General features: G+C 45.2%; 1 protein-coding gene across 1 annotated transcript in view; it reads right to left on the minus strand.

Annotated features, from left to right (window-relative positions):
* Nucleotides 1-10,550: 10,550 nt before the first annotated feature.
* The window catches only part of KANK4 (KN motif and ankyrin repeat domains 4), a 46,394-nt gene continuing 43,341 nt past the window's right edge, over nt 10,551-13,603 (minus strand). Inside the window, exon 10 of the mRNA XM_075003189.1 lies at nt 10,551-12,362. Coding sequence (XP_074859290.1) covers nt 12,261-12,362 — 102 coding nt within the window. The 3' untranslated portion in view covers nt 10,551-12,260. The remainder of the gene's footprint in view (nt 12,363-13,603) is intronic.

Genomic DNA, 13,603 nt, shown 5'->3' on the forward strand with positions numbered 1-13,603 from the left:
CTAAGCACATGCTGCTGCTCTGAACTTCTACAAGGCAGAACCCAGGGAGTGCAGCTAGAGGAGGGGTGGCCAAAATCACCCCCCCAGGTCCTGGATCTGGTCCACCAAGCATGTGTTGCTGACCCGCCCAGCTGATTAGCAGACTGTGCATACTCACAAGCCAGCAGCATGTTTTCAGCTGCCCCTCCCCCTATTTGTTCCATCTGTAGCTGCGCTGCGCCTAGGATTCTCCTGATAGCTGGGTGGTGTGAGTTGCAGGGAAGGGGGGGAGGGAGGGTGGTGCTGAAGTGAGGGCATTTCCCTGCCCCTGTATCCAATCTCTGCAGAGCAGGGACCGGAGAGAAGGGGACATGCAGTAGAGATGCTCCAGTCTGAAGCATGAATGGTAAGTGACTCAAGGGTGCAGAGCATGGGTGCTGGGAGACAACAGAGCAGGACCAATTTCCTTACAGAAACAAAGAGAGGCTTCTCTCAGAAGCTTACCCAGCAGCAGCCAGTGCACATACTCTGTGTCACTGGCACACATAGCTAGTCTGTGCCCACCCCCCCAGTCCTTGTCACATACAAACTGCAGCACACAGGCAGTCAGCAAGTCTGTCCCCTCCCCCCACACTGTTTCTCTCTCACACTCACATATTCTCTTTGTCTCTGTCACTCTCTCTGTAGCCCCCAGACCCTCCCCTTCTGCCCAAGTCCTGCCTCTTCCAGGGGTCCCAGAGTCAGGCTGTGACCAGTACCAAATTTTGTGGAGTAGCTGCTCTGAAAATTACTGCCCATCCCTGAGCTAGAGGCCCACAGACCAGTAATGGAACACTATGCTCTCTGTGCTCACAAGAGCTAAAGGCACGAGAGAAAAGGCCTGGTGCTGGAAACCTTACTTTCAATTTGAAGTAAGCACACATTCACTGATCAGGCCATTCATTAGCGTGCTAAAATAAAAGTAATAAGAAACAGCTGTTTGGGTAGGGTTACCCTATTAAAAAAAGGATGCCCCTAAGAGGGAGTGTATCAGTATCTACCAAATCATGTTGTATTAATGTACCCCCCCCACACACACACAGAGTAACATATTCATGCAACAGGTGTTGGTAGATACTGATACAGATACACGCCTTCTCGGGGTGGCCTCTTTTACTGAAAGGGCACATAGGGTAACCTACTTTGAATACTCAATACCTGTGACATCAAGTTAGGAATGAAATAAGCCACAGAAAGAACCAGATACTTCTTAACATCTACTAATACTAAATAGCCAGGTAGTCATGCAAAAATTCACCCAATTCTTGTTTTTTTTTCTCTACACAGCCTCTCTAACAATGTTTACTTCCTCATTGCCTTCCTGATAATATGTATCTTCCCTCCTAAAAAGAGCACCTCAGTGGAGTAAGTGCTCCTGCAACAGGAGTAAAGATTCTACAATCTAGCCCATAATAAACAACGCTAGGACAGTACCAGAGGGGTATCCATGTTAGCCTGTATGCCAGCAAAACAAACCAGCAGAAATGTAGCACTTTAAAGACTAACAAAATGACGTGCTACATTTCTGCTGCTATAGTCCACGGGCCAGATTTTGGCGCACATATCAACCCTGAGTAGTATTTATTCCACCAGTAGCTGCATTGATTTCAATAGATCTGTTCGAGGCGTGGGGTATTACTCAATGTTAGGAAGGCTGGCTGAATCTGTCCTTCAGTTATTAGCATATACTAGAGAATAAGCTCTAGTGAATACTAATAAAAGTTAGAAAGGTCAGACTAATCCTTCACATGAGACTGCCCAGCGGTTACTATCACTGCATGACAGATGCTCTCGTGCAAGCTCAAGTAAAATGTTTTATTAGAACTAGTGGGGCTGTTTTTATTGGGCTACATAAAAGCTGTGTTTGGTTCGGTGCAATTCATGTGGGTGTGAGGCTGGAGGGATGCAAAGAATTATCACATTAGCTTTAAACATACAGGGACTGGATTTAATCTTACTGCACATTATGAGGTTTTTGGTTATGGCACCAGACACCTCAGCGTTTGCTAATAAGGGTTCCAGACAGGAACAACTTTGAGTTTGCCAATCAGGACTGAAATGCAGAAACTCTGTGCGCTTAAGTTATTCCTCATGGTCCTGAACTCTAAATTCACCTGCCTTGGTTTTTAAGGTATAGGTAAAGCAGAGAGTAACAAGAGAGCCTGTAGTTTTTATTATCGGAGGGGTAGCCGTGTTAGTCTGGATCTGTAACAGCAACGAAGGGTCCTGTGGCACCTTATAGACTAACAGAAAAGTTTTGAGCATGAGCTTTCGTGAGCACAGACTCACTTCATCAGATGCTGGTCTTGGAAATCTGCAGGGCCAGGTATAAATAAGCCAGAGCAAGGGTGGGGATAACAAGGTTAGCTCAGTCAGCAAGGGTGAGGCTTATTTCCAGCAGTTGATCTGGAGGTGTGAACACCAAGGGAGGGGAAGCTGCTTCTGTCTTTAGCTAGCCATTCACAGTCTTTGTTTAAGCCAGAGCTGAGGGCGTTGAATTTGCAGATGAATTGTAGCTCAGAAATTTCTCTTTGGAGTCTGGTCCTGAAATTTCTTTGCTGTAGGATAGCTACTTTTAAGTCTGCTACTGTGTGGCCTGGGAGATTGACGTGCTCTCCTACGGGTTTTTGTATATTGCCATTTCTGATATCTGATTTGTGTGCGTTTATTCTTTTACGTAGAAACTGTCCAGTTTGTCCGATGTATATAGCAGAGGGGCATTGCTGGCACAAATTATATTGGTAGATGTGCAGCTGAATGAACCCACGATGGTGTGGCTGATCTGGTTAGGTCCTGTAATGGTGTTGCTGGTGTAGATACGCGGGCAGAGCTGGCAATGAGGTTTGTTGCATGGATGGGTCCCTGAGTTAGAGTGACTGTGGTCCGGTGTTTAGTTGCTGGTTAGGATTTGCTTCAGGTTGGCAGGTTGTCTGTGGGCAAGGACTGGTCTGCCTCCCAAGTCCTGTGAAAGTGGGGGATCATTGTCCAGGATGGGTTGTAAATCCCTGATGATGCGCTGTAGAGGTTTTAGCTGAGGACTGTAGATGATGGCTAGTGGTTTTTATTTTTATGTAGTTTTTATTTGTGCCATGGAGAGCAATTTAGGTGTTAGTGAAAGGCCATGACTATGATTTTATACACTAGTAAAGTTGCACCTGATGAATCTACACAGCTTTATGCTTGGCTATTTGAAACAAAGAAAAGGACTAGACAGTGAGTAAATCATCTTAAAGCTAGATGTGTTATATATGGCTGTTACTTCTGTACCATACCCTTCAGAGAAAATAAGCAGTTATAAGATGGGACCATAAATATCCTTAGATGAATGCCTAACGAAAATCTTACTGGTCTCCATTTGTACTGTATAGCGTTTCTATCTTCTGTCTATGGGGCTCAAGGCAGGCGTGGGGGGTGTAGAAGTCTAAGCAGATGGGCAGTGCAGGATTCAGGACGGGGGGTGGGAGGTGGGGGAAACGTTACCAGGGCAGCCAGGGTGATCATGCTCCAGTGGCGGTTCCTCCCAAAGGGCCAGGATAGAGCTCCCTGGCCAGCAGCTACCCCGAGCAGCCAGGGCTGTGCTCCTGGGAGGGGGCATCTGGGGCTGCGCGCGCGCGCGCGCGCGCGCGCACACACACACACACACACACACACACACACACACACACACACACACACACACACACACACACACACACACACACACACACAGAGCTGGTGGGGGCTGGGGCTCTGGCCTCCAACTGTGCCCCGCCCAGCCTGCAGCCTGACTGGGAAGGGGCAGTGCTCTGTGAGCAGCCCCCCAGACTGCTGCTGTCCCATCCTGGCCACCAACTGTTATGGTGGGGGCCTTGCTTGGAGCAGTGGCCCCCACATCTTGCAGCCTATTGAGCAGGATGGCATTCTGTATGCTGGCCCTGGCCTTCAGCTGTCCCTCTGCCATGGGTGCTTTAGGGGCTCCCCTGGCTTCCAGAGGCACCCTCCATCCTGCAGGCGGCTTTGGGGTGCGCTGGAGGCTGGAGCTCTGTAGGCCGGCTCTGGTCTCCAGTAGCACCCCCCTCCTGCAGCCTGCAGGCTGCCTGGGGGCGGGCAGGGAGCTAGGGTCCAGGGGCTGCCCCATCTCCAGTGCCAATCTCATGTCCTGCAGGCTTCTGCCGGGGTGGCGGGGCAGGCTCTGGGGACTCTTCCCCCTGGCCCCAGCTGTCCCGAAGCCTATCTATGGGGAACCAGCATCTGGGGGCTGTTCCCCCTCCAGCACCTCTCCCTCCCAAAGCCTTCAGACTGTCTGAGGTGGGGGGCAGGCTCTGGGGGCTGCCCCTCCTTCCAGCAGCTCCTCCCCCCTGCAGGCTGTCGGGGCATGAGGCTGAAGGGGCTGCCCCCTCCTCCAGAGCCCCCACCCATAGCCAGCAGGCTCTCTGGGGCAAGCAGGCTCTGGGTTTGGGGCCTGGGGTTTACTTACGTGGTTTGGTGGCTGACAAGATGGCAGGGCTCCAGCCCTGCTGGCCTCCCTTGGTGCTGTGGATGCCCCTAGTGGCCAGTCTCAGTATCACATCTGTCCTCTCTGCCCCTCGGTTTTGTGTCCCTTTTCTCTCTGCCTCCTTCCCTTTCCATGTTATGGAAAACAGTCCCATTCCTGGCACTTCCCATTTTCTGAGCACAACCAAGCCTTGGTTTAAATTAGGGTAAAGGGAAGCTGCATACCAAATTTGGTCGGCCCAGCTCTCATGGTTTAAAGAGTTCTTGAACTAATGGACTTTACAGGCAGACAGAAAGATGGACTCTCAGACAGTTTCACTCTAAAATATAGATGTAGAAGTGGACTGCCAGTGTTGTTAGAGGACTGAAATGAGCATATTTAGTCCACTGCTATCTGCTTAAAGTAAATGTCTCTTTCACTCGTTCTAGTTTAACTAACCAACTTGGCTTCACTTTTTGCACCGTCAGGGCTGCTGAACTGAATTAGCTAAGCAATACTTGTGACAGAACGAGTGCAGTGTAATGGAGATTTCAGCCTCCTTTCTCTGTGCTGATACAGCAGAATACTTAGTAAGTAGGAGGAGACCTGAGGGTCGGTTGTCCATTGACCTTAAAACAAAAGTAAGCCATTTTTGTTAGTTAGTGACTGGTACCCAGTGGGGGTTCAGGAGGCCAGCGGTACCAGGCATATTACACAGTGGCTTTGAAGCTTCAGCAACTGGGCTGTCTCCCTAGCCAGCATGTGAGTGCAACATTCAGCTTCTGTTTAACTCTGGCAAAAGGTGACCTAGGAATAACAGGCAAACGATATTTTGGCAAGGACATGGCTGTCCGCATGCAACTTTTTTTTTTTTTTTTGTTTGCTGTGGTGAGGGCCTGATCCCAATCTTCTGGCAGTGAACGAGCGTACTTCCTTTGACTCAAGTACGCTTTGAATCAGGCCCTTCACGAGGTGGATGAAAACCTGACAGTCTTAGCCTTGGGCCCTTGTGCAGCTAAATCAAACTTTCCCCATAAATGCATTTGATTGTTGCCCTGCCCAGAGTTCATTTCTGCACACCAGAGCTACGTCTACACGTGAATGCTACATCGAAATAGCTTATTTCGATGTAGCGACATTGAAATAAGCTATTTCGATGAATAACGTCTACACGTCCTCCAGGGCTGGTGCCGTCGACGTTCAACGTCGACGTTGGGCAGCACTACATCGAAATAGGCGCTGCAGGGGAGCGTCTACACACCAAAGCGGCCCACATTGAAATAAGGGTGTCAGGAACAGCTGCAGACAGGATCACAGGGCGGACTCAACAGCAAGCTGCTCCCTTAAAGGGCCCCTCCCAGACACACTTGCACTAAACAGCACAAAATCCACAGAGCTGACAACTAGTTGCAGACCCTGTGCATGCAGCATGGATTCCCAGCTGCAGCTGCAGCAGCCAGAAGCCCTAGGCTAAGGGCTGCTGCACACGGTGACCATAGAGCCCCGCAGGGGCTGAAGAGAGTGTCTCTCAACCCCTCAGCTGATGGCCGCCATGGCGGACCCTGCTATTTCGATGTTGCGGGACGCGGATCGTCTTCACGTGCCCTACTTCGACGTTCAGCGTCGAAGTAGGGCGCTATTCCCATCTCCTCATGAGGATAGCTACTTCGACGTCTCGCTGCCTTATGTCGATTTCAACTTCGAAATAGCGCTCGCCACGTGTAGAAACAGCGCTCGCCACTTCGAAGTAGCTGGCATGTGTAGACGCGGCTCAGGAGAGCAATGGGCCCCAATACTGCAGCTTTCTCCTGGTTGTTCACAAGCATGCTATAAAACAAACATTTACAGGACTATAATATGAGTGTTTCCCAGACTGGCAGCTGATCCACCATGTTGTCAGTGAAATCTGGCTGCCTTGTGTCAGCCACATGAGTGAACGCCCTCATGCAGCTCACACTATTTGTCACAGCACAACATAACAGAGAACTGATGGCAGGACAGAGAATGTCTCTACACATCCTCTGGCTTAACTGATTTTTTTTTTCCTAATCAAATGTGATTTTTCTGAGGAATGTTTTTAATCAATAGTAGAACAGCACTGGTCCATAAGGAAAGAGAACAAAATACACAACTTTTTTTGTGGTGAACTAGCACTGTCAGAAGCAAAATATCAGCATTCCCAATACCCTCTCACAAAACTCCAGCTGAATTCAGCAGCAGTTTTGCCTGCATTAGGACTCCAGATTGAGCCTGCTGCAAGAGTCTTCTCATAGCTGCCCCCAGGTTACAGGCTAAGCAGCTCACGACTCTATTGTGAGGGCTGCTTTAGTGGAAATGGGATTTAAAGTGGGAGGCCAAATAGGATATAGCTCACCGTGCTCTGAAATCAATAGCAGCCTTTCCATTGATTTCAGTGGACAATGAATCAAGTCTATAATGCAGAGGTGACCAGGGGATCTGTTTTAATATACAAAGGTAGCACCATAAAGCCTTGGACCAATCCTAACCACTATTACTGAACCTGGGTGTCTTGGATTAAATTTCTTTTGGTCATGAGCAGCGTTCCCTTTATTTTTTTTTCCATCTGTGGGCAGAATTGCTTTTATGTGCATCAGGGCATGGGTGGATGTGCTCCACCAATAGAAACACATGCTACCAGCTGTTGGTGAATGTAATGAAAGAGGTGCCATGCCACTGTTTGCTACAACGTATTCAACTAGTCCTATCCTCTTCCTGGCCAAAGAATGCCTGCTTGACAGGTGAAATGTGAACCAGATGCAGAAATGGCCTCCCATGCGTATTAGTCTCTGTTCTTTTTTACCTCTATAATGCTGTTAAAACGGCTACTTAATGAGACGTGATTGAGGTTTTTTTGGAAAATTTTGTGCCCTGAGAAAGGAGAGCGGGATTTTCTCAGCTAAGGAACAATGCTTAAAAAAATGCTCAGTTTAATGCATCTCCAACGTATGAAATACCAACTCCTGAGGACAAGGGACGTTTAAATGGCTTGATTTGTTTCAGGTGAGAGGGGAACCAGTTATTTCTCCATGGCCACATATTCATTCCACAGCTACTGCTGCACCCTCAAAGGTTTGGCAAGTGCTATCAGAGAAATGGAGTGGGATGAGGACCCTGAGAGAAGTATGAGGCAAACTTCCATGCGGAAAGGAGGCAGAGATGCGGAAGCAAGGAGTGGAACAGATGGGTAGTGGAGAAGAACAGAGTGTAAGAACTGGAATACCACAAAAAATTCTGTGTCATGGTTATGGATCCATAGCTCACATCACTGTTAGTGAGACCTGTCTTAGGATGGCACTGAAAGGAGAGTCAATTCTTCACAAGAGAAAATGGGAAGTGTCCACAGCTACATGCATGCCGGCACTTGGAAGTTTCACACGTCGAATTTGATGGAGGGAGCATTAGCTAAGGAAGTGCTGCATACTCACCGGAGCACTTCATTAGTAATCTCCCACCACCCTGATTAACATGTCCCCTTCAAAGGGGACCCAGCCTAACAGATTCAAAAGTGGCCAGCCTTCAACAAAAACAAAAAAACCCTTCAAAAACAGACTTCAAAGAGCAACTACAGAGCTGCAATTTATTTGCAAACATGACACTATTAACCTAGGGTTGAACTGGGACAAGGAATGGCTGGCTCACTACAAAAGTAATCGATATTCATACCCTCCATCAGCTGTTGGGAGTGGGCCACATCCACCCGAGCTGAACTGGGCTAGCATGCGCATGTCCCCCACTTGATAAGGCAACGCTCTTATTTTCATGTGCTAGCATAGTTCTTCCTGCCTCTGTTATTTCCACTCCATGCATCTGATTAAGTGGGTTTTTGCGAATGACAACTTATGCCCAAATAAACGGGTTAATCTTTAAAGTGCCAGTGTGCACCTCGCTCGTTTTGTGCCTACAGACTAACATGATAGCCCTCTGATTTATGTAGCCTATTTTTGAAACCGCGAGATGCAGCTGCATGACCTAAGGAGTTTGGCAGATTTCTGCCTGAATTCTTTTGCTTTTATTGGTACGCTCATACCTCAGTGAATTCCCTTCTTAATCCCAGTGAGAACACTGTGGTGATTGATACAGTGGCAAAAGTAAATTCCCAAATTTTGCCAACACCTTTCAGTTACTGAAGAACTACAGTACTTGGTTTGACAAAAAAGAGTTACCAAATTTTATAAGCTAGTTTATATTTGTACTTTAGCTTGCTGCAAATTACGTTTAGGCTGCCTGACCCTTTTTTGTAATTTTTTTTGCTGAAGTTCCAATCTAGATTTGAACTTTCGCAGAGTTCTGTGATGTTCAGTTGGAGGTTCAGGGCCATTGTTGGTTTTAAATCTACTTATCTCTTCACTAACCTGTCTGCCTGTCTGTCTTTCTTCAGATAAATACACTTGTAAGGCACTCGTATACTTCAAAGAGTGCTGCATAAATGAATAACATACAACTACCTGTCTGTCTGTGTCTGGTGGCCCTTTACTCTCCTCAGTCCTTCATGAGTTCCTATTGCAAGTCAAGGATACTCCTCTGACCTTCAGTTCTGAAATTGTTTTATTTTGCTTTGGCTGCTATGGGTCTGCCTCATGGAGCATAACTGCTAGTGGTGTTTGGACAACTCAGCTTGTTTTTTAAATTGATTTCGTGTTTGTTTAAGCCTTGGAGAGTTAGTCTAGCGTATCGATTACCTCTCCAGTACCAGGACTTTGTTAGTAATCCTGACATTGTTTAATCATTTTATAAAGTTTTCTCATCACGTATCCATATCATGTAACTAAAACCCACCTAAATGGAAGAGATTCACAAAACACCCTTCACACATGATTAAACATGGGTCTGCTTCAATTCCCACTGGAGTCAAGGCGAATCTTTCCATTGACTGCAATGTGTGGTAAGACAATGGATGGTTTCACTGTAACTGCACCCTACTTACCCCCAAGAAAACTAGTTCACTAATTACATGTGTAATCTAATTTTCTGTTCCAACTGAAAATAGGTATAAGAACAAATGCACTAGTAAATTCAAATCTGGCATTTATTCACACACAAAGGAGTAAATTCATTTTGGGATACAGTACAATGGGAGACAGATGCCTGGGATGATGACCATACAGACTGCTTCTGACTAAGAACCATGAAAGAAAGAGAATTATACAGTAGGTTTTACTGTGGAAATATCTGAATAATGAAAAAGAATAAAGGGCAGGATCCTCTTTCCTTGCTTCAACTAAATTCCTACCTAAGCCCTTGCAAGTTTTGTTAGAGTGAGGACAACAAGATCATGCTGTCAGACTTGGAAATGCTTTTGATATTCATTGGAAATGCAAGGGAAAGGGATGAGGTGATTCAAGTTGCACTTAATAATTCGCTAGAGTGTGATTTACAAATAACCCCAACTAATTAGACCAGGGTTAAGGTTTATTTAGAAATAACAATGAGGAAGTTAGCAAAACAGCATCTTTTATTTGTGGTAAGTGCTAGTAGATCCCAAACATTCCCTGTTCTACTCACATATGTGTTGTTCCTGTTCCAAGATTTAGTCCTTCTGAAGGCATGGATATTGCTGGAAATTCCACACCTTTCTCTGCTCCTGGCTTAACTCATCTCATCCAGCTCACCTCTACACACATAAAAGACTGCAGCAGGTAGATCATTGTGTGAATTCAAATCTCATGTTCTCTTCCCCGTTGGCTCTCCTAGCTCCCTGGACATTCTCAGGTACCTACTGTCTCTGGCTACGTCTACCCTTACATTCCTGTTTCGAAAGAGGAATGCAAATAAGTGAAAATGCAAATGCAAAGGAGGCACTGATTTACATATTTGTGATTCACTCGCATAATCTCTTTTAAGAAGATTCTTTCAAAAGAAAAAAGCAGTGTAGACAGGGCTCTTTCAAATATAAACCCCATCTTTGAAAGAACCCTTCTTCCTATTTTGTTTCAGGAAGATGGATTCTTTCAAACATGGGGTTTATTTTTGAAAGTGCCCCATCTACACTGCTTTTTTTTCTTTCAAAAGACTCTCTTCTGAAAAGAGATTATGCAAATGAAGCACAAGGTATGTAAATCAATGCTTCATTTGCATTCCTCTTTTGAAAGAGGAATGCCAGCATAAACGTAGCCTCTGGGTTTAACCCTTACAGTCAATTTAGTTAATTGAATGGCTGTGATGTCTGGAAAATGGTAGTAGCCCTCCCATTTATCACGGAACAAATCTCACCGATTTCAAGGTACACACAAGTTTAATGCCTCTGCACAATCAAGACCTGATTCCAGGACCATTTAAGTCAACAGAAAGGCTTTTACAATAGAAGAACTCTAACTTAAGTCTTGTTAATTTTTGAGCTTAATGGAGAAGGGCTAATGAGAATGGAAAGATGTTTGCAGAGCGGGTTCTATGGCCCAGTTCTGCAAGGTGCTGTGTAATTCCTGTGAAATACTGAATTCAGTGGGAATTGAATGTGCTCAGTACCACACAGGATATTCTCAGTACCCTGCAGGATAGGACCTTTGGTTGTGACTTTCGCGGAGAAAGCACCTCTGAGGTATAGCATTTTACTTCAAAAGGGGAAGGCAGAGGCAGAATGGCCTTCCTCTTCCTAAGTGCTTTGGCCACTGGAATGTGGGAAAGATCTGCACTGCAGACAGTGCTGAATTCCCACCCGGGCCCAAAGGGCTATATACTTCAACAAGGAACCCTAGCTTCTCTCATGGTGGCAGGCCACTCAGACTACCCAGGAAAAGTTGGGCAGCTAAATTACTATGCAGATTTAAATCTGCCCAGTTTGGTGAGTTCCAAGAGCATGCTGGAAACTGTTGAACAGATGTTTGCCCAAAGGGCACATTCTGGGTGGAACCTATTATTATCAGAAGTGGTGCTACAGACAACAAATATGCAACCTTTCAGACAATACTAACCCATCCTTGCCGATAAGATTAAGGTATGCTAAAGTAATTTGTCTCCTGTGCTGTGTTTGGATAACCTGATACATCACAATTGTATCTCAGCATTCTATAAACAAAATAGCATATATGCCATTGGGTCACAGTTCCTCGCTAATTCAAATTGAATTAGAAAAAATGAGAGCCATATGGTAAATCTGAATGCACAAATTAAAAAAAAGCCAAATGTCTATGTGTTTGGGTCTGACACGCTCAAATATTTTCCTAGAGCATTCATCTTAATTCCTGCTTCTGCGCACATAAATAGGATTTGATATTTTTACATAATCCACTTGATCTGTATTTACTGCTATATATATTAACTAAGCATTGGCTGCTAGTACAAACAGAAGCTATAATAATAATCAGTAAGATGCAAACTTGCAAGTTAAATGAGTTACATGTTAAATAGTTGATTAAAAAGTGTACGTTATCTAAAATTACAAAAAGGTAAGTATTTGCTTTTCTAATGTGCTTTTGTTTTTTGTTTATTGACACGACAAAATTATATTGTGAGGGGTTGACAGTGGAATTCAGTTTTAAGATCAAGACCAGGTGCGTTAATGAAAGGCAATACAATAATCTAACTCTTTGAAACAGTATTTGAATCCTTTATGGTACTATGCACAGGTTAGGACTGTAAAAGCAGGCTTAATGAGGAGAATTGTATATTAGGAATGTATGCAAATAGTTGACATAGTTCACTCCTTCAGTAAGTACAGAAATCAACAGTATCATCTACAGTCAATGCCTTCTAAATTGAAAGCAGAGTTGTTAAAAGAATGAACCTTTTGTTATCCATTCTCCATGCCGACAAATGCTATTTTCCTTTTCCTTTATTTAGACAAAGGCCAGCTCTGCTCTGTGTGGGCTTGTAGAAGCTCTGCAATTTCCATGTGGGCAGATTTCAGCGCAAAAGACAGAGCAGAATTACCACTCTACATGGGGGGGGAAAAAAGAAAATTAATTTACTATGCAAATCTTTAAAATAAGAATCTTACCTGCCAGCTAAAGGTTAATTTCAGTGCTGAATGTGGAGAACTGCACCTCCTAGGTCTATTAATGGGAAAAGGGGTTGCATGCATTACAGTGATAAGATTGCCCATAACGTCAAAACAGCCTGAATCATTTATAGGATCACATAGTTCAAGGTCAGAAGGATCATCTAGGTTGGCCTCTTGTATATCACAGGCCATCAATGCCATCCAGCATTTACACACGAAACCCAACAACTAAAATGAGCCCAAAATATTACAGCCCACAGGACATCAGACTAGTATGTGCCACAGGCGGAAAGCCAGAGGAACTGTGAGGGGGAAAAGTGTGCAAGACCCCAGCAATGAGAGAGAAATGATTCAATGAGATATACTCAAATGATCCCAGCAGGCGACCCACATCCACATGTAGCAAAAGAGGGCAAAAAAATAAGCACTGTGACTCTCAGATCTGACCTGGGCAAGATTCTTTCCTCATCCCAAATATGGTAATCCGTAAGTCCCTGAGCGTGTAAGGAAGAACCAGCGTGTCAAGCACCTGACAGAGAGACTGCTCAGTGCCACCTCCAAACCCTGACCCCTCTGCCCAGTGTCATCCCTACTGCTTCTGGGGAAGGTGAAAACAGTATTCAAATGCCAGATGCTGCCCCCTTTGGTCTGTCTTCCTAAGAAGAGCACCAACTGTAAGGAGGTCATGTGTACGTAGTCTCTGAGCACTGTATATAGCAGGCTGCCCATCTTATGGTATGTCTACACAGCAGCCCTATTTTAAATAAACTATTCCGAAATAGCTATTTAGAAATAACGCTGCTACACGCAAAAATGTAGTTTGGAATAGTACTTAGCTATTCAAACTATATCATCTATGCACAGGAAGCCTATTTGGAAATAGTGCCATTGGACACATTATGGCTTATTTCAAAATAGGCTCTATTCCCTGTCTTAACAGCACCTATTTCAAAATAGGCACTATTCCTCACACAGTCAGGTTGTGGCTATACTACCCCTCCTTTTTGGAAGGGGCATGCAAATTATGGTTGTTGGAAAATGCAAATGAGGCACTGGTATGAATATTCAGCACCTCACTTGTACAATGGTGGCCACCTGGCCTGTCAAAGGCGCTGATTTTGAAATAAAAATGTCCGTGTAGCTGGGGTTCCTTCGAAAAGGTGTCCCAATTTTGA

This window comes from Carettochelys insculpta, chromosome 9, assembly GCF_033958435.1.
Source record: "Carettochelys insculpta isolate YL-2023 chromosome 9, ASM3395843v1, whole genome shotgun sequence".
Taxonomy (NCBI): domain Eukaryota; kingdom Metazoa; phylum Chordata; order Testudines; family Carettochelyidae; genus Carettochelys; species Carettochelys insculpta.